The 21517-nt window shown below is 39.2% G+C and overlaps 1 protein-coding gene across 2 annotated transcripts in view; it reads right to left on the reverse strand.

Moving 5' to 3' along the window:
* Window positions 1-21517, reverse strand: part of plch1 (phospholipase C, eta 1) — a 51839-nt gene that overhangs the window by 14776 nt on the left and 15546 nt on the right. For both annotated transcript variants that reach the window (XM_034547946.1, XM_034547948.1), the window contains exons 3-12: window positions 16006-16152; window positions 14213-14456; window positions 13879-14008; window positions 10786-10956; window positions 10117-10210; window positions 8307-8510; window positions 7719-7839; window positions 5226-5397; window positions 2798-2905; window positions 762-917 (exon numbers count right to left, since the gene is read on the reverse strand). In XM_034547946.1, coding sequence (XP_034403837.1) covers window positions 762-917; window positions 2798-2905; window positions 5226-5397; window positions 7719-7839; window positions 8307-8510; window positions 10117-10210; window positions 10786-10956; window positions 13879-14008; window positions 14213-14456; window positions 16006-16152 — 1547 coding nt within the window. The remainder of the gene's footprint in view (window positions 1-761; window positions 918-2797; window positions 2906-5225; window positions 5398-7718; window positions 7840-8306; window positions 8511-10116; window positions 10211-10785; window positions 10957-13878; window positions 14009-14212; window positions 14457-16005; window positions 16153-21517) is intronic.

Raw genomic sequence — 21517 nt, forward strand, 5'->3', positions numbered from 1 at the left:
TTGAAGTTCTCTTTGAAGTTTATGAAACATATTTTTAAAGAACCGTTTAAGGAAATGGTTAATTACAGAACCTTGGTCTGAAAGGTTCTTTGTGGAACCTGAAATGGTTCTTCTATGGCATTACTCTAAAGGTCCATTTATGGTTCCAGATGGCACCTTTATCTTTCTCTGTGCACATTAGCACCCATCAAGACACTTAAACCCCTAAGCTCAATAGCTAGAGAGGCTGCATCAGACATCAGCTAAAAAAAACACAGCACAGCTGAGGAAGAGAGTGGGTGAGAAATAAGAAAAAGAGAGAGAGAAAAAAAAGGAAAATTACAGTCAGGAAGACGGGGAGGAAAAGGCACCAGAGACAGAATGAGGGGAAGGGGATCACCAACAAAGAAGGAAAGAACGAAGAGAATAGGAAACCCTGATGCACACCCACTACATTAACATGGCTGTCAGGAATCTAAAGCTTCTAAAAATAGAGGGAAATTAAATATTAAGTAACACTGCAGACATTTAGTTTCTCGTCACTTTCAGTCTGTTTTGACAGGTGGGAACACAGGAGTCTCTTCAGACTGCCCTGAGGAGGTGCTGCCTAACTGTCCATGTATATTGTTTAGTGTGTTTGACCGGTGAGTGCTGCAGTAACTAGTCCACTATTTTATCTCTCCATTTCTCTCTGTGACTAATACAATGGCCTAGTTTTACCCCCTCCCTTACTCGGTTACTCTACTCCACATGCAGCTGTACACAATGCCTTGGGGTGGTACCTGCCGCAGGTTCTTCTGAAGACCCTGGTGAGTAGCCTTGAGCAGAGCTCGGATGCTGAAACTGTCCGTATCTTCCTTGTCACCTATCCGAGACTCCTTCAGTAGAGAGTCCAGTTTTTTTCTGATGTGAGATTCCACCTGGTGATGACCATTGTCCTGAGTGAAAGAAGAAGAGAGTCATAAAGAAAGGGAAGGAGACAACGAATTGGATAAGCAAGTGAGACACACAAAGGAGGTCATTTCAATACAGATGAAAGGACACATGTATTGCAAAAAGATGATGGAGCGTAGTAGCATTTTGGTACAGCAGCACACGATGATGACTGATGCGAAGGCAAAATCAACCAAAATCTACCAACTGCAGAGCGACAGTAACATCAGCACTGCCCTTAGCTAATAACATTAACTACAGCAGCAGCTTAGAGTTGCAGATGTAGATGTATAGATGTATAGAAATAAAAGCTGGTGCAATTACTCCACCTGCAGGCAATAACTGTTACCACTGAACTGTTGTATCCACCATGTATCATAGCTGCGAGAGAGAGAGAGAGAGTTTCATAATTTAGGGCGACTGTGGGTCAGTGGTTAGCAGGTCGGCTTTTCAAACAGGGGGTTGGCGGTTCGTTCCCCGTCCTAGTCAATGTGTCCTTGAGCAAGCCACCTAACCCTGAATTGCTCCCTGTAGCTGTTCTACAGTGTATGGATGTAACATAATTGTAAGTCGCTTTGGATAAAAGCGTCAGCTAAATTTTAAATCTAAACTAAGTTTAGACTACTATTAGTAACTATGTTACTATGTGTGCTGAAAATGTTTAATATGTGCTCTCTTTCATTTAAAGTTTAGAAACAACATATAATAATAACAATAATAATAATAATAATAATAATAACTCTTTACAAACAGCTGCATTGTACTTCAATGGTACAAGTCTAAAATGAAAAACATTACAACTATACAGACACATAAGCTGTGTCCAATATCACTCACTATCGTCTCCCTATATATAACAAGTAGTTTAATCTGGAGTGAGCTGTACATTTAGATTTTAGACAGATTTTATTTGGCATAAATGGGAGAATACAACATTATACAATACCCTTTTTTTCCGCAGCCAGTTTATCACTATTAGACAGAAGCTATAGCACACTATTAATGCAATGTTAGTTGTGACTGCTGTGAAAGTATTCTGGTTTTTAACGAGCTCAATACAAAACCTCTCATCAGTAAAAACCTGCGTCCACCCTTTTAAAATGGCAATGATCATAAGTGGCATCTGCAGCCTCATGCCTCCAGCTAAATGTGGAAGAATGATGCCATATTCTGTTACACAACTGAACCATCTGGACAATAACTGAGTGTTTTCCTTCTTTAAATGTGGTGAGGAGGGCCCTGGCACCATAAAGGAATAAATAAGCAGGATTAAGAATGATCATAAAAGTGGCACAAAACAAGTTTAGGAGTGATTTGCACAAAGCAAGCAGCAATGAGATTCACTGGCATGTTGTACATGTTTCTGAGCTGCTTATCTATTAAAGTAAGTTCAGATGCTTGTATTTATGTCTGCACCATTAAGCATTGATTACTCACAAACATTACTGCAATGATGATCAATAAAACTTTACAAGTGCCAACATTACTACCCCAATTACTGAGGTCATCACTTCGAGCACAACTATGTCATTAAGATCCTAGGATCTTACATTACTGATTACAAACTTTAAAAACTGAAAAAGAACCACAAAGGAAAGCGACCAAGACAGATAGACAGACAGCAGTTGGAGAAAAGGTTAAATTGTGCATCTCTTTGTTTTTTTAAATTGTATTCTGTTGTAAAGGTAAAACATAATAATCTATCAAAAATATTGCTCTACTATATTAGAGAATATTTATTCAAATAATTTCAGTGCTTTTCTTATTTCAAAGTTCATTGGAATGGCCTGAGAATGAGGTAACGTGTCTGTTTGGGGTTGGTAACGTGGTTGTTCAAGCATTATTGTGTGCATATCATGTTTACAGCTACAAGCATCGATCTTACATTACTGCTCCTAAGCTTGAAGTCATCCTCAATTTCATCAGCGCTGTCATCATCAGACACTTCGCCTTCCTCGGCGTCCGCAGACAGATAGGCAGGCAGACTCTTCCCCTGGATAGAGAGGACCGACAAAGAGCTGAGAGGAGAGCCCACAAACATACATTTAAACCATGCACATGTCTTGAAATCCTCGCTTGTCTCTATTATATACTAGAAAGCCCACGCAGGTTGCACCTCTAAGATAGTCCGAGCCTAACACAGAAGAATGCAGCATGTTTTATTCATTTATTTAACTGCACACATACACACACAAATGCACCTTGAAGTAATCTCTGTTATGTAGCACCTTTCTCAGTATTTTCTAGGCAGAGTTAAAGCCCATACTGCCAGATACAAGCACACAAGAAGGTACAAAATACACACTTGTGCACACACGCGCCCAAATTATACTATCTGCTGCAGATTCTCCTCGAAGCTCCCTGAGTGGAAGCCCATTAGTGAGCCATTCTGAAGGCGTGAGTGGGAGTCAACATTTTTCTAAGGTTCTTCCAAAATCAACGGCAGACTCTGAGCTTCCTGCAGTACATTGAGTGTCTCACTGGCTGACATCACCGCCCTTGTTTCAACCACTGCCACCAGCTGTCTATCCCCTCTTCCTATCTGTGACTGTCAAAAGCTTTAGGCCATTTTCCTTTATTGTCTTGTGACTCTCTGGTCTTTTGGTTCCACTGGGGGATGGATAGAGGTTAGAGGCTCTCCAACAAGGGTATGAGGGGGGAAGAGAGATGGAGGAAAAGTGTTAGAGGAGTAAAGGGTTTTATAGAAAATCAATAATGCTCTTTTACTTGCCAGACGTCTGGCTGGAGAGGGACAAAGCCAGAGCTTCTTTTTTTCCTGGGTAAAATTCAGGTATTGTATTTATTTGTTCTTGTTCTTATAAATGTAATTTCTTTTTTAAACATAAATGCTGAAAGCTTTTGTTCAAAATGCTCTCTGTTTCTTTGTACGAACAACTCTTCTTGTGCTGATGGATAAGGATCTTCTGGCTCTGAGGCTGTCAAAGTGAAAGCTGGTATTAGAACAAAACATATGTTCGGTTTTCATTCCTTTTTAAGATGATCATATCAGTATGGGGCAGGTGCAACACAACCGATCCACACACACCCTCACCAGTCACCGAAGTCATGTCCAAGAAATAGAACCGTATAAACAGACAAGTCAACCACGTCGCTGCCGTAAATATGTCCTTGACACTTACCGCACCGACCAAAGCCGCAGACACAGCTAAAGTGTGTGTAAAGTTTGGACAGCCCACAGCGGGAGGGTCTCTTCCCACCTACCTATAGGATTGAGAGATGCAGTCACAAAGCCAACCCGCAAAGCGCTTTACCGACCACACCATCCCCAAAGCACACAAAACAGTGTGTCTGATGAGGGCTGTGCATTTAAAGTAGAATGCCTTAGCATCAATTGGGCAAAGCATATGCAACTTTGCCTCCCTGCCCCCAGCATGGGGTTGAAGACAAAAAGTATCCAGCTGTACAACCCTCAACCTGCAAGGACTGCTTAAGTTCTCGAACAGAGGAGGGATTTGGTCTATTGTAGCCCCTCTACGGTCACCACGGAGCAGCAGGCCAACTGCGGTGCGCCGACAGGGAGGTTATTTCACACACTCTCTGAGCTGAGGTTGGTGCAAGCAGCAAAGTTGTCTTGAACGACAACGCCTTCAGAGAGGAGCGCTCCAGAGGCTCCAAGGGGCCCGTCGCTTAGGCCTCGAGGCCTCATTTCAGCATAATACGGCACAAAGCGGCCGTATATGACTAAAAGCTGCTCCTGCCTCACTCTCTGAGGGAAGAGATGAGGAGGAGCGCCGGGAAAGTGGAAAGTAGCTTTCTTAGCCATGACACGCGTGCAAATGGGTCCACCCCCAGGATCACCGTGCTGGGAAAGGCAGTGGGTGTTGCGGCGGACAAATCTAAAAGAAGCTAACCTAAAAGCTAAACTCTAAACTCTGCTTGGTAACAGTGTGTTTCATGGAATGCAATCTCTTTAAATATTTATTTATTCATCACGGTTACTTGCAGAATCTCTGCGACCAGAAGCAATTGATCGTTTAACAGCCCCAACTGACTCCCAATGCAGGTTGTGTTTGTATGTGTTTTCCTGTTTCCTATGCCAGCAGCTCATCCTTCTCTCCTTTCCTCACTATGGTTAATACAATGACTAAGAATAAGCTGCCTTGCAGTGCCTCTTCCACTCCCCATCGTCAGTACAGTAACGCAAATGAAGTAAAATATGGTTCTCTGCTTTCTTCACTGGAATAAGAGAAAGGAAATGGAGACCTTTAATGCAGATGGTTTGATTTGCAAGCAAATTATAAATAATTTTTCAGTCCACCATCCATCAGCAGTATCCACAGATGTTTTCTTACTTTGATGAGTATCTTGCCCTGCAGGCGTTGAGGACTGGGAAGTGTTTTTGAATCTCTGCTCAGTGCATCTCTCACATCTAGTTTGTCTCCAAAGATGTCTCGCAGGTACTGAGCAATTTTCTTCTGCTGCTGGATGCTACAGTGGTTCTCTATGGACAGAATCACTGGGTACCTGTAAGAAAAGAAAAAAAATCTATATAAATATTCAGATTTCTATAAATTAGATCAAGATCTGGTAACACGGAAAACTTGCATGCATCCATTGGACTGAAGAGCAACTGATCTAATATGAGTGTGGGTCACATCTCTAACTGTACTTTCATTTCTCAGCTGAACAGAACAGCGCAGAGGTAAATTCTAAAAAAGAAAAATACAGCTCTTCACATCCGTGGCATGGTGTGTGTGTCAATGTAGCCTGTGTTTTCATTAGGAAAAGGTGAAATGGCTTGTGGCCACATGGTAGCCCTGCTCAAATGTCAGGTGTGTCAGACTGACGGCTCTCCCTCAGGGGGTGCAGGCCTGCTCTCACCTCCACCTCTGATCCACAAAACACATACACACAAACAAGTCTACTGCCAAAGACACACAGATATTGACATCTCGGAGGGGAGAGAGAGAGAGAGAGAGAGAGAGATCTGTGGGAGAGCAGAGACTCCATTTCAATACAGCCAAGGGGCCAAGAGGACAAGAGATAAAGCAGGGGATGTTCAATGTATTCATCTGTTCTTGCTGTCGGAATTAAAGATTACTAAATAATAATAATTATAATAGAATATGCAGATATTTCCTAATTAGCATGTGTGCATGTTTTCTTTCAGGGTGGAACATTGAACATATGGTGTTTGATTTAATAAAAAAGAATAAAAAAGAAGAGAACCGGTGCAACTTAGTCAAACATTTTTAAAGGAATAGACATACCTATACCATAAGTATATATATATATATATATATTATTTGATGACTATATTATTATAATTTTAGATAAATCAGCCAAATTATTTATCAATAAACTGAAGAGTAATTTGGCCTATTGAATAATACATTTATTAATAATCGTAAGTGCAGAATCAAAAGATGAGAGGCAGGGTTTTAGTAGGATTTTCTATCTATGTTCTGAAATCAGGGAAGTTAAGTGGGTTGTATCTTTATGTGTCTTCCCTGTTCAGTTGAATGTAACCCTATATTTATATGTGATTTATTGCTGATGTAATTAAATTAAGAATTTGACATTTTGGGAAATATCCTTATCTTTTTTTCCTGTCAAGAATGTGCTGAGAAGATCAATAATGTCATTTGTCAGTTAAATATGAGGCTAAAGCTATCATATTAGCATAGCTTAGCATAGAGACTGGAAAGGGGAAGCCTGGCTCTGTCAACAGGTTGCAACTTCCAACTAAGCTCACTTATTAACACATTCGTGTCACCTGCACAAAAACCAAAGAGTACAAAATTACAATGATGTTATGAGGTTTATGCTAAGCTAAACAACTGTTAGCATTAGCACCTGAGAGTTGTATCAAATGTATCATCTAACTCTTGGTAAGAAAGCCAATAAGCATTTTTCTCAAAAAGGCAAATCATTCCTATAAAACCATATTATAGATTACCTGCGATATAATTAATGTTCACAACTATAAAATAAGATTAAAAAAACAGATGCACAGCTTCATTAATTTGAGTGAAACTCCAACAAACTAATGCCAGATGTACTTAACTTTCTATTTTGCTCCAATAATGTCTGTAACTTTTGTATTAAATTAATGGTTTTATAACACAAGCACTGTACTCATAAGTAGTTGCAATAGATGTCAAAGCGAGCCAATGTAACAGCAGGAAGCTGCATCAGTCATCACTTTGTTTGGGTATTGTTGGACCCAGCAGAGACAAACAGGGGCTCCTCGGGGAGCCAGAGGAAACGCTGCTGAGCAGATGGTTTAGTAATAGGTGCTAATTACTGCCAGGAATCACAGTGTTCTCTGAAAAACACCAAAACTGGTTGTCTAAATGTTGCAACTTTCTTGTTAAACCTTGTTGGCTAATCTTACATTAAATTCAAAGAGATTTCCTTATAAAGATGTGTGAGAAAGGCTAGTTTGAAGAAAATTACAGTAATTCTGCCGTTTTTTTACGAGCGAGCTGATGCAATTACATCTCATCTCATAGGGGATCATAAAGCAACACAATTGAACAGAAGAGGACAACATACAATCAATCATACAATGTGTGTGTGCGTGTGTGTGCGCGTGTGTCTGAGGTGTGTGTGTGTGTGTGTTTGTGTGTATGTGGAGAATGGTTCTGCTGTTTGTCTTGATGCAAAAGACATTATTTGCTCTACTGTATGTCAACCAGAAATTATGTTGTAGCCATATTTATATGAGTGTGCGTAAACTGAAGGAGAAATAAGTAAAATGGCCTTTATATTTGGCATTCTGGGCCAATTTCCATAAAGTGTCACATGCTATCACACACACAACAATAGGGTTGTTGACTCACTGGTTATTTATGAAGGCATATTTATTGATGGTCCCTATGACAGATTTGAACGGTATCTTGGAGGTCAGAGTGTAGCCGTGTTGGACCATCGGCTCTCCATCAGGGCCATCCCAACAGTCCACTGCAGGGAATAAAAGAAGAAATGATGCATGAGTAACACTGCATCATGTTACTGATCTCAGCTTCCTGTCTGTTCTCGCTGTTCATCTTTGAATATTGTAAAGACAGTCTATTTCAATTGTACGTATCAGCTATGTCTTATTCTCCTAAGAACACTGGCGTAAAATGATTCTGTGACACAAAAACATCTTACATAAATAACCCAGCAGTGTTTGTTTTATTCCATTTTTAGCACATACCATTTGAGGGTGATAAGCAAGTTCTTTTGCAATTATAAATCATCTTAAAATTGACTTTTTCACAGCAGCCATTTTGATATGCCATATTAGGTAAAGTTCAACATTTTCTGATCAATATAGAATACAGCCAAGCTTTATTTCATTATTTACATTATTATTTCCTACTTCCTATGTCTTCTGAGGAAAAGGCTTAATGTGTGCACAGTCAGATTTGGATCCATACGCATACCTTCTACACAGCGGCAGCCTGACTGCAGCACCCAGGCATACATGTCGGTCTTGGAATGGGAGAGGAGCTGGTCTCCAGTCAGGTATGTGTTATGAGAGGAGGCGATGAAGTAGTTACACAGAGGCTGCTCCATGTCTTGGTTCACCTCGTGGTGCAAAGGGTTGAAAATATCACACGGTGGACTGCGCATGAAACTTGTAAAACCTGAAAGAAAATACAAACTTATTGAAAAGAAATAACATGGGACTAAAACAGGCATTGATAAATAACATTGCTTTGTCTTAATTTTATTTTATTGCTTTGAATATTTAATACAAAATAATAGACATAATTAGTTTTCAGTCGGACGGCAATGTCTGTTACTTAGTGTTGCTGCATCACTTTTGTCCAGACTAAAGTATTGAATGGATTGCCATGAAATGCACACTCATACATAAGATCTCATTTAGATTTAATATCCTGGAATAATAGGGAACGACGCAACAAAAGTGTTTGATTTTTACACCACCAGCTTCGAGATAATATCATGCACCTTCTAACAGCTTCTAACAGTGACATCTACAATATGTATCTACTATCTCCAGGGACATTCAAATCACAGCGCTGTGGTCGGGTGTTTGAAACCATGCCATAGTGGATATAATTCACACATTCAACTATTCTAGGTGGTAAAGCATGAGGAGGAGGAGTGAGAGGGAAGAAAGCATCCTTCATCCAGAGAGGAGGGATACAAAATGAGACAAGAATACCAAGAGCATGAAAAAATGGAAATAAGCCAGAGAGCAAAGCAGACAACGGAAAACAGACAGTTGATGTGGAAAAATGAGACTGGAGGAGAAACATACAAATGTGAACATGTGTGCGGATTTTTTATATGGGAAGACTGGATTTAGCCATATCCAGTACACGGTATATGAAATATAATACTGTAGGTAACAACTTGTCACACTGTAAAAATATATTAATGTGGACTTGTTTTTACATTGCTGTCACATCTGTGCACAAGGCATGTTTAAACACATATTTCTAGCCTGCAGGCACACTGGTCTGATCAGTCAGACACAGACAGTTTTAGCCTTCATGCCTCCAACAACTAGATTAGTCTCACCCTTTCTCCTACCCCTCTCATCTCCCCCCATACTCCCTCCTCTCATCTCGGTCACACTCTCATTTTCTCTCTCCCACCGCCCTCATTCAGGCTTCCCAATCTCACTCCAGCATTCCTCCTCGATCCTCACTCATTCTTCTGCCTTAAACTCACCCTACAGTTACATTACTTAAAATTACACTCAGAGAGGAACACTTGCCAAAGACCCAAATCATTCATGGCCATTCTTCAAGTCAGGATTTTTTGATTTTTTTGTGGTGAGTGTCAATGTGTGTATTATCTTGCCAAAATGTGGTCCTGGACACATCTACTGTAGCAGGAACTACCACAGATTACAGGTATTCACATCATATATATTTGTCACCGCGATAGCATGGCGTGTAGTTGAGATCAAACTGAAGGTTGAGTTCAAAGTCAAGGGTGGAACTTTATACTGCTGGACCAAGTTGGAAACAGAAAACTTTACAGGTGTGTGGTTGAGATCACAATGAACGGTCCAATCGCAAGTTGGTCTCTAGATGGTTTTTAAAACCAAAATTAAGGAAATATATCTATATCAAGCAAAACAAATGTTTTCATTATTCAGTATGTTAAATTTTACTATAAGCCAAACATTTTTGAGGAATGACTGAGGCCAGGTTGAAAAAAAGGAGAGAAGGTGGGGGAGAAAAAATAAAGAGATAAAATCACAGTGACAATTACCATCAATCCCCAAGACGCCACTTTGTTTATTCTCATCAGACACCTCAAACTTTTCAATGATTTCTGCAACATACTCTGGAGTCACATCGGCCATCTAGAGGAAAAAAAGATTAAGAAAATAGTTTAGACTCTTTGAAATGTAGTAAATAACAATGATTAAACCCCTTTGTAAATGCTGAACGGAGCCAGATTCATTTCCCGTCTCCATAACATATTTGTGTTGCTATAAATTAATTACCAGCCATGTCAAGCAAGCAGCACAGTCTGAGAACAGTAATAATGCAGAGTATCAAAGGCAGAAGGTCGGTAAATACAGCATGATGAAAACTGACACCATTGCAGAAAGACAGGAATGTGTCAGATACACAAAGAAAAACACTGAAAGAGAAAATGTGTGAAGAACAAGAAAAGGGCTATTTTAAGCGTGATAGATTGGTTTAGTGGAGCAGATTCTTCTGGGTCAACAGAGGAAGTTAACTAACATGTTAGACTGAGGGAGGAACCTGATCATTTTGTTTTGAGTGGCTGGACCTCAAATTGAAACGGCGTATTGGGGAGAAAGTATTTTGGACACTTCAATCTAAAAATGTGTTGGGTCTAAACCCAACACAAGACTTCACTGTCTGAGTCCTATATTGCCTCTAACCTGAGACAAGCGTGACCTCTCACCTTCTGCTCGATGTGCAGGAAGTTGGCCAGCTCCTCCACTGTCAGGTGGTCCTTCCTGTCACTGTACGCCATCATCAGCAGGAACAGGTCCCGTCTCAGAGACATCATCTTGTAGAAGACGGAGAACTCCTCATATGTCAGCGTGCCCTGCCGATCGTCTGTGTCGGCTTCCTGTGAGGACGAGGAAGTGATGTCATCGGGGACACATCTCAGTTATGATATTTTGGTCATAAGTGAATCTCTACACACTCATGCATGCATAAAAAAAACATATAAGTAAAATATATATCTACAACACATAATAATAATAATAATAATAATAATAATAATAATAATAATAAATCATTATTTATTTATTTTGACTAAATTCTAATTTTCGTAATAAATCTGAGATGAAAAAAAAAGAATCTTTCATGATTGCATTAACAATTAACATACAGTAATAATAATCTCTGAATCAAATTGTTGTAAATTACGACCACAAAAACTATTACAGACAAATACAGTACTGCTCCTCTGTAGGCATGCTTCCCAGCATGCACTGGATTTATAGACATAAGTTGCATGTTATGTGTTTTCCTTTCATTGTGTTCTCAACTGTTTTTCGCTTCACTCTTTGTATAAATGTAGTTCAACTGGGAATTATGTTGTGTTCAATTGTTCCCCTTAGCGTGAATGGAATGAGGGTTCATTGTTGTGCTGATGGTCGATTGCTACTAATACAGCTGCTGTTACACACTGTGACACTTATCTACCTCTCAGCTTAATAGATTGTATAAAAATGCAAGCTATAAGCGATTAAAATTGACTTCTCTTAACTTTGCATATTTAACAACCGATTAGAGCTTTATAGGCAGTTGAATGAGGACGAGGACTTATAGAAATACCAATTATTAAATAGCATTTCAATTTAAATTGAACGTGTCATCTTTGTTACAGAGCATCTTTGTCTGCCCGATGACCGGGGATAGATACTTGCTATAAATTTGTTAGGATTAAATAAAAGCAAAATGACCTTCCTTCCTAACAAGAAATCAGCTACCATGAACACAATGTCAGGCTGAATAGATGTGAGTGAAATAAAATGGCAATTCAGTCTCCTTATTGGGCTATGATGTATGCCATAAAAAAAAACAATATCAGCCCTGCCTACTATCGCTCAATGCACAGTCTAAGATTAGCATAAACCTGTCAGCTCTGCACGGGGAATGGCTGTGCATATGTGCAGCTGCAAACTGTCTCATGTTGGTTTTTTCCTCCATCTCTTGTCATGTTTCTCTCGTTCGCACTGATACAAACACAAATTCACACAGGCAAGAATGTTCAATGTATCAGTCTTTATGAGACAAACACATTACTTCGTCAACCAGTTTTTTCTTTGCTAACCTCTTTTCTCACGACATATTGCCCGAGGACACACACAGCCAAGCGCGATGCTTATTCTCTCGTGCCGTCTCGCTTTGCCTGCTCACTGGGCAGCATCTCATTTTACCTGAATCTTACACAGGGGCCTATCGACTCTCCACCAAATCTAATAATACCAGCTAATGTATCCATCACACTCCCATAATGAGCTTGCTGTGTGCATTGGGGATTTGATCACAGAAATAATCTAAACACAACCAGCAGGATAAATCACGGTGATGGACTTCATCAGAAATTCATGGACAGAAGACAAAGAAATCCAGGGTATATTACGCAATGGCACAAGCTGTTCAAGTTTGCTACATTGTTATCTGCCAATGCTTAAATATGAAAGAGATAAATTAATGACATTTCCCATCTAAGCTCAACCCAAAGAGGGCATTTTGTATAGAGCAAAATTATAGTTTAGTCCATAATGAAGAGATACAAAACACTTTGAAATCCACAGTATCAAGTCTAAACTGCTTAGGGTGGAGAAGTATTTTCGGTTTTCTTTATATGTAATTATAGGCCTAAATAAATTAATATTCTATTTCTGTTAGAGAGCACATGGAGCAACAATGTGGCATTCTAATATATTTAGGAATACGCATGGGGCACTATATATCAGCTAAGAATCCTAATGTCTTAAACATAGGCAAATGACCCTATGCGTGAACTTGAGGTTTGGCGGGGGGGGGGGGGGGGGGGGGGGGGGGCATTGGCGTCTCTGGGGCCCCATGGCAGTTGACTAATTGGCCCATATGGTCATATGTCCATCTGAATGTAGGCCTGTCACTTGGCCAGTCAGCTCTCTGCTTCCCATTAGTCTTCAGAGCCAGCAAACTTTCCTGCTACCTTTTTCCACAGACTGTCTTTTGTCAACCCTTGTTGGATAATCTTTGCAGTCCTGTTTTTGTCGTGCATTGCTTGGCCCCTTGAGTACTGGTTTGTGACTTCCATGCAGGAATGTACCATATTTCTGCTCTGTTTAACTTCTAAACCTCTGCCTTGTGAGTTTGCACTTCAGTTATCACTCCTGTGCCAGTTTCTTGAACCCTCAAACACCTGCTTCTGAGGGTGGTCAGTTGAGACGGCCACAAACCAAAAGTTTCCCTGTCAAAATTGGCCAATTCACCCAGGTCCCAATTAAAAGATCAAAAGAAATACTCTCATCTCAAGATTGCTGTTCAAAGTCGACCATGCCTGCTAGATCAGAAGGCAGATTTGTGTTTGTGGTCAATAGATAAAAGAAGAAAGTGAAAAAAGGTTTTCTGCAAACTATAAGCCCCATTAGAGAAGCAAGTAGACACTATATGGATTTCTGACATTACTCAATGTGACATCAGTTTTAAAAATTGAATCCGCCCTCTCCACACTTATTCATCTATTTCCTCTTAAAGTGTCTCTCTCGCGCATGAACAAATGAAATATGTATTGCACATGTATTTGAATTTCACAAATGCGCATTAAAAAATAAAAAATGCAAAAGTAACGTGACGTCAGTGATCTTAAATATTTGTTCCCAAGTAATTGAATGTGTTCAATTTTTATTTTATAAAAGGGCTTCTTATATGTATGTACATGTTTTGATATTTAATTTATATTCACTGATATAATGATGTCCCAAAAATTCATGTAAGAACAATTTATTAGATTTTAGATGTAAAATAGGGAAAATATTCTGACCTGAAACATTTGTTTGACCTTCCTGCGTGGCAGATTGACATTCAGCTTGTGGAGAAGTTGGTAGATCTCTTCGATGTTCAGGAGACCGTCTCCGTTCTTATCCGCCTCCTCAAATGTCTGCTTCAGCCACGTCTCACACACACACATTAAGGAAAATTAGGTGTGTGTAAGGTGAAGGCCTATGCACATAAAATCTGTATGCATGCGTCATTTCAAATCCGTCAACTCCAAATGATAATATTTTAGGGATGGTGCTCGCCTTAGAGCCACTGGGTTCGCACAAACACTATAGACTCTGAACAACTCAAACAAAGAACACTGGGATAAAGGATATTGGTCGTGTGTACGCTGTCGTTTCGCCAGCGAGTCCTCATCACTGATGCCGGCCATCAGGTAGCGGAGGCCAGTTATCCAGGTTCTGGCCTCTTCTGCATTTGACGTCACCAGATCAAGGGACTCCATGTGGTTTCCATGGTACACTGTGAAACAGCAGGCCGGGTCAAAGCTGCCGTCTGCATGCCGGTGGAAGATGTCTGATTGACTTCCCTCTGTCACTTTGTAGAGTGAATCAATGGTGACTGAGGAAGAGGGGAGAAAAAAGAAAAGACCAGTTTGATTATTGGGAAAAAGGCTCTAATGATTTCTGTGTTAACTTAAATTGCAACTTGAATGATAACGCTGGTATTATCCTATGTTTCTATATACAACATGTATTCATCGACCTACATTGTTGTCCAAAGATTATTAAAAACATATTCACTAGCCTCACTGTTGCTCACCCAATCACCCAATGTGTATTAATGCAGTATACTCCTGTTTGCATGTGTTTTACTAAAAACTACAATGCACATGTGCTATAGGAAAATATTGGGTCTTTTAAAAAAGTTTATATGGACCTGTTTTAAAAGGTGTACTATTCAGTAAGGACGAATGAGGCTCTGGGCTACAGACCAGGGAGGGAAGTCAGAAAGTATTGACGGGCAGACTAAAACATTGTTGGTTTTCCTCCAATTTGCTGACAACTCACTTAACTTTGACCAAAGTTAAATAAGTTCTTCTCTTTCCCTGATTTTCTGTATCATATGTAAAAAAAATAATGGAGTATGCCGTTTCTGTAGGCTTCAGAGTGTATCACAGTATAGTGAGATTGGAGGATACACTTACAGTAGCTATTTTTTATTCTGTGTCTTTGTTAGCAGTAAACTACGTCCCGTTCGGCACATCAGTCTCTTCAACTAACTTGTTTTCTCCTCCCGGTATGTCTCTCCGATGTGTCTCATTCAATTAAATAGATTAAATAATGTCCTTCATCAATGCACTTTGATGATGGACCTTGATGATTTTGGAAACATAATTACGTTTGAATAATTGATTAAAGAATGAATGATATGATGAGTCAACCTCATCCTTCTCAACCTTCAACCTCAACCTTCTTAACCACTCCAAAAATACTTGTCAAACTGCTGTCAAAATCCATTCAAAAATATCCCCGTCCATTTCTCTATTACACTCTCATCCTGTTACATAATCTCATCCCTGAAATTTTGATATGACTGAAAATAACAACATGGCAGCCTTATTTTGATCCTGCTCAGATAGATAGTACACACAAGAAGACATACACACAAAGAAAGAATGTGTGTTATCTTCATGTCAATGGAGAGTATCTAAGAGGCTTATATAATGTGGACAGACACACACACACACGGAGGACAGGTCTATAGACAGATGTATGCTTCAGTATGTTGAAACATAAAACCAGTTCAGCAAAACAGTGACAGTGATGCTTTGAAGGGGGTTAGGGTTAAATGCTTACAATAGACAATTTGGTCTACAAGTAATTGTATCGTTACACTTTGATTTTCTATCCCAAACAAGTTTGTGCAACCTGGAGTTTTGATGACTGATAAATAGTTTTTGCTCCTTTAGACTTTCTAGCAAAGTAGATACTACAGTGATTTTGAATTGCACTTCCATAACGTTGAGAGACAAAGCAGCCAAAGCTGAAATATGCTGTTTTTGTCCCCTAGTAACGGTCAATCTGCAAAGATTCCCATGATTCAACTCCATAATGTATTTTGTTCAAACTCCCACATTGTGTATGTATATGTGCTCATGCATACTCACTCTTGGCCTTCTCACTCTTACGTGAGGGCTTCCAGCGAATGCAGGAGCGATGATCATCCAGGTAGAACAGTCTCACCAGCCCTTTAGATCCTGCCTTCAGCTTCACCATCTGTGTCCCGGACTGCATCACGCTCATGCATCGCTCCACTGCGGAAGAAAACAGACAAAACACAAACACTGGGGTCAGTGGAGTACTATATTATGACACAAATGGAACAGGTGTTAGTCCCAACTTGTCTTTTCTCAGGAGGAAGTAAGGCCAAGTGTCACAGAGTTGGACAATTAACGAAGCAGCCAGCAACTGATGTGGGTCAGAGTCCAAACTGCAACAGGGATGCTACTATGTGGACACACAGGGCTGCCTTTCTGTTTTCCACTGACCTGCACTGAAAGCCACGGAGAGACGGATGAAAGAGAGAACTCTCATAGAGCGAGAGAGAGAGCTGATGTGTGTCTCTCTGTTCTAAGTTTCAGAGAGCCTGATGGCTGTTCAAGAAGAAATCTACACATCATGCTGAGGCAGGTGGGAGCGTAGGCTGCATACAACATAGTAAAATAGTTGCAACGACAATTCAAGATACCGGTTGACCCAGACAAAAGCAAAAAACAACATCATACTTTGCTACTTGCCCCAGTAGATCATTTTGGTTTTACGTGATTGGATTTTCAGCCTCTTTGCCAGTACAACAGAGGTGATTGTGATTTAGTTTGCATCAAGAAATAATTCAAAAGGAAAAATATCTTTCGAGAATCATTGTCCCAGTTGCGGTGGGTTATCCACAAACCTCAGTTTGCATTGGAACTATGTCTTTGGTAGAAATGTGTCCTAATTAAATCTGTCCAGTGGAAGTTTGTGGATCATCCAGAGTAACAGAGACACTGTCATTAAAAAATATCTGCTTGACTAGATAGCAGTACGGTATGGGTGAGAAAATCTCTTTTTTTGTTCTTTTGTATTTTGAGTAAATTCCCCATTTATTCATGCAGCTTGAATTGAATGTTAGGAACCAAGGTGCATCATGGCTGTTTTAAATACTGTGGTCTCTTCGCCATCATTTGTTCAACATTTTCACATTGAGTGCCAGCTGATGACGGCTCACTTCCTGTCACTGCAATGCATTGTTATGCAACAGTATACAGTCTATGTAATACACTCTGAAAAGTAAACTTAATTTCTAGCAGTCGGTTCAATTAAAGACACTTGAATTAAAAATAATGGTGGAATGTTCTGAAGAGGAGAACATAGTGACTGAAATGATGGTGAGAAGTGACTTGAGTTTGTTTGCTTGACTGCCTGGCACTGTTCAGTATGAAGAAAGGATAAAAGACAAAACTTCAAACTTTGTACTTTCTGTGACAGCTTGTGGCCGAGATACAGACAGGGATGACAACAGAGAGATGGTGGGATTTCCATCCTCATTAGTAGAGTATGTGCATGCAAGCCTGTGTGTGTGTGGGTGTGTTTTTGACTATGAAGGTGTGCACATACTATACAAAAAATATGTCTTCATGTCTACAATATGTTTACATGCATTAGTACACACATATAGCACATCATTTGTCTTTATAGTCAATAATGAGAGATGATATTCATATTTAATCAATAGAATTTACTAAATTTCAACTTTGGCTGTGATGTATAAAAAGTGAGTAGCAAATTATGAAGAGTAGGGATGAGATCACGTTGCAGCTTGCACGTGGCCACAGGCGATGAGCTTTTATTTCACAAGACTCTCTTTTCCCTCCCTCAAACAGCAGTTTAGTTTGATTTTAACTCCTGACTGCAGTGAAATAACATAAATACATAATAGTTGAGGAGAAAACTCCCTGATAATATTGTACAAAACATTAGTTACACTTCTCACGTCATTCATTTCAATTGTTTTCAGTTTGAATACAGAAAATGCATTGATGTGAAGTAGTATCCAATATATACTACCTAATCTGCAACATATAAATATGGTAGACATTTTAATATATGTCTCATTTGAGTGTACTATTTTCCATATCGCCCAGCCCTAACAGTCAAAAAGTGCCTCGATAGACTTTACACCCTCCAACTTTGGACATGCTGAGAGTTCAAGGACTTTCTGCAGCACACTTCCGTTGGTCAAATGCTTGTCAAGGACAGACTCTCCTTGTACAACACAATAAGTAAGAGCGCACACACCCTTAAATTCCTTGCTGGTGTTGAATGATAATAATTGCCTGCTTGTTTGTTCCCGATTCCTCTTTTTATCCTGCGTAGAAATGATAAAGGTTCAGACAGAGATGGTCTTCCTTAGGTAAATACATTTAAAGAATAATTGCGAACACAAAAATGAACAATTTAGATAGATTTCAGATGCTGCACTGATCTTTTACATAATAACGGGCCCCACCACTGCATGCAACTAATAAGGATTAAGATAGTTGTCCTCTTAGTGTATGGATGTATGAATGGATATGAATGGGTGAATGTTATGTAGTGTTAAAGCACTTTGAGTGGTCAGAAGACTAGAAAATACAAGTCAATGCCAAAACGGGTGAGAACTAGAAGGTATTCCCCACTTCTTTGAACTTCAATCCCTAAATGTGATGGGAAACTTCGACAAAGAAATTGCAAACACAGACATACACCTGTCAACTATGCTTCTTTAACTAACAATAACTGGTACCATAATGTATACCATGACTCCAATCTGAATCCTAACCCCAATATTGTGTAGCATTTAGCTCTGCTCAGGTTTTTATGTGGCACATTTCCAATATTTTGGATCAAATAAGATAATAAACTCTGCAGCAAAAACATATAGTAATGTCGCTACACAAATCAAGATACTTTTTATCATATTGGAACCAAACTTCAAAGATATATATTTTTTTAAATTGCATTTGCTGTTTTACAAACATTCCTGGTTAAGATGTTAGCTATCCTACAACTAAATGCAAACAGGCATGGAAAACTGGCCTGGAAAATCTAACAAGGGAGTCTAATGACTCAATGTCTTCAGGGTTTAAAACAACAAACGATAAAAGACTATTAGCCCCTTGGAAATATGTAAAAGGATAAGTAGAAGGATTTCAAATATTTCCCAAAGTACTCACAGAAACACACACACACACAACAATATTTAAATCATTTTTCTTAGATGAAATGGTGGATTATCTTCAAAGACAAGTAAAGTCTAACCTCTCAAGATCCATAACACATATTTAAGAATTCTTAACGGAATACACGCTGAGTAAAGTACTTGTTAACATATTTTCTGTCCTGAGGATAGGCTTAGCAATGACATACATTTTATTCTTGATATTAGATACAGTATACAGTACAGGTACAGTATTAAACACACACACAAGCATGAGCACATGGCCCTGAGCCCTGTGTGTGATCTTGCTAGGTGCATGGCAAATGCATCATGATGGTCACACAACTTGCCATCTTGATAACACAATGGAGTATGTGGGAAGAGAAACAACCAGCAATATCAACAAGGGATTAGGTTTTAGCCACCTTTGATAAAGAAATAGCACCACTATGGTCAAATAAAACAGAGCAACTCAAATTAACTCAATACCTTTTTTTCAGAACCACACTTGAGCAAATGCATTTTTTTGTGTAATGGTTTGAAGCCACATTCATTATTTATTTTTACACATCAAGCGCACAAATGGAAAAATTGGCATTTGATACGTCCAATACTCTCTTGTTTTAGCTCAATTTGTGGTCTCTACCAACCCATCAGGGAAATATGGCTCAATAGCTTCTAAATGCTGCATCATGTTCACTAGCTTGTTGCTAACTGTCTCTGCTGAGTGAGCTCATCACTCCGAGCGACTCAGTTCACATTATACATTTACGTTTGATCCATTTTAAAAGAATAATGAAAATATGTATTGGTGCAGCTTTAAAACTCATCAGCAGCACCCGAAGTTCACCATTTGCAACCGCTGTCTATTGCATTCATGTCACATTGTCTGATCCACTGCCGATGACAGTGGATCAGGGAAAAAAAAGTTAAATTGGAATATTATTATTGCTTTATAATTTCTAAATATTATGAACAAAAAGCATAATATATATATACATTCCTTATGTGCCACTATGATTTCCTACCAGTATAATTTCCGGTACACCATAAGAGGATCTTAAGCTTAAAGTGACTAGTAAAGATTGACAATACGGAGAAGAGTAAAAGTTGATATTCTTCATATATTACAGTAGATATTCTGCGTTGAGATAAATGTTGCTCTCAAGTCTTTATCATATACAATATTTGATTATTTATCACATTGTAGGAATCAAGACAAACATCTATCTGCACATATCGTATAGCATTGTGACGACTCTTCAGAGCTGCAGAAAATACTGGGAGAGGGAAAGAGAAATAATCAGAAAAAAAGAAAGTATGTTAAATATTTATCTCACATAGTCACTTCTGAAATTCACAGCTTCTTTAACGATGGAATTCAATGGTGGTCACTGTGAAATATGGGTTTACTGCAGAATTGATCTCGTACAGTCTCTGCTCCAGTAAACAGGCATGTTCTTCTGGGATCTTTGATCTCACACCGTTTCAAGCTGAAAATAAATCCATGACGCAGACAAGACAAGCCTTTTTCAGTACTTACATATGTGCTTACATATTTAACAACATAAATCCGGCATACAGTTAGCCATCACTAGAGAGTACATGCACATTCTCCCATTGAGTATAAATATGTAGGAGTGTTTTTTCCAAGAGGCAGTCAGATATATTTCCCAAGAAAAAGCTAAAAGGGAATAGAGAAGTCTGCTTTATTTTCTTTCAATTCAACAGCCAACTTTAACAGCTCTCCAGAAATAGAGGACTGACATGTACAGGTATCAATTCATCATCTGTCTGTCTCTTTCTTTGTATTGAAGCACAACTTAAAAGAAGGATACTCCTTAATGTTCAATCTCGTTTTTCTTTTCTTTTTTCAGTCGTATATCTGTCTTTGGTACTCCTTGACATTTCGACAGGCACTTTACTCTCACCTATAACAACCTTAAACCTATTGAGGCTGACGATGGCGAATCAAGAGTCCAAGGAGAAGTGATAGCAGGATTAATATCCGCCCAGGAGAGGGGAGCTGCCTCGTAATCAAAGATGAGAACTGATGTAAGTGGCTCTCGAAAGAGCAGCGATGGCTGAAACAAAGATCAGTGAGTGCCCTTCACATCTTCACTCCCATCTCTTGTCCTGCTTTCCCTCAAGCAATAACGCTCAAACCATCCGAGCGTGACGATTTAAATGTACAGTTTAGTTTAAACCGTTATCTTTTTGGACATCTGAAAAATAAAAATAATGACTTGAATGTCTTCTTAACCCCATCTGGCATTTATATGCAGATTATCACTCTTTGTGCTTTGCTATCTGTGGCTACAGTATCTCTGCTTTGACATTTCTCTCCTTGCAATCTCACAGAAAAGACAAACAATACGTGTAATACATCTTTTTTTTGTCCCATCTCTACATTTTGTTTCCCATTCCTTTTGAGCTACAGA

Source organism: Cyclopterus lumpus, chromosome 13, assembly GCF_009769545.1.
Source record: "Cyclopterus lumpus isolate fCycLum1 chromosome 13, fCycLum1.pri, whole genome shotgun sequence".
Lineage (NCBI taxonomy): Eukaryota > Metazoa > Chordata > Actinopteri > Perciformes > Cyclopteridae > Cyclopterus > Cyclopterus lumpus.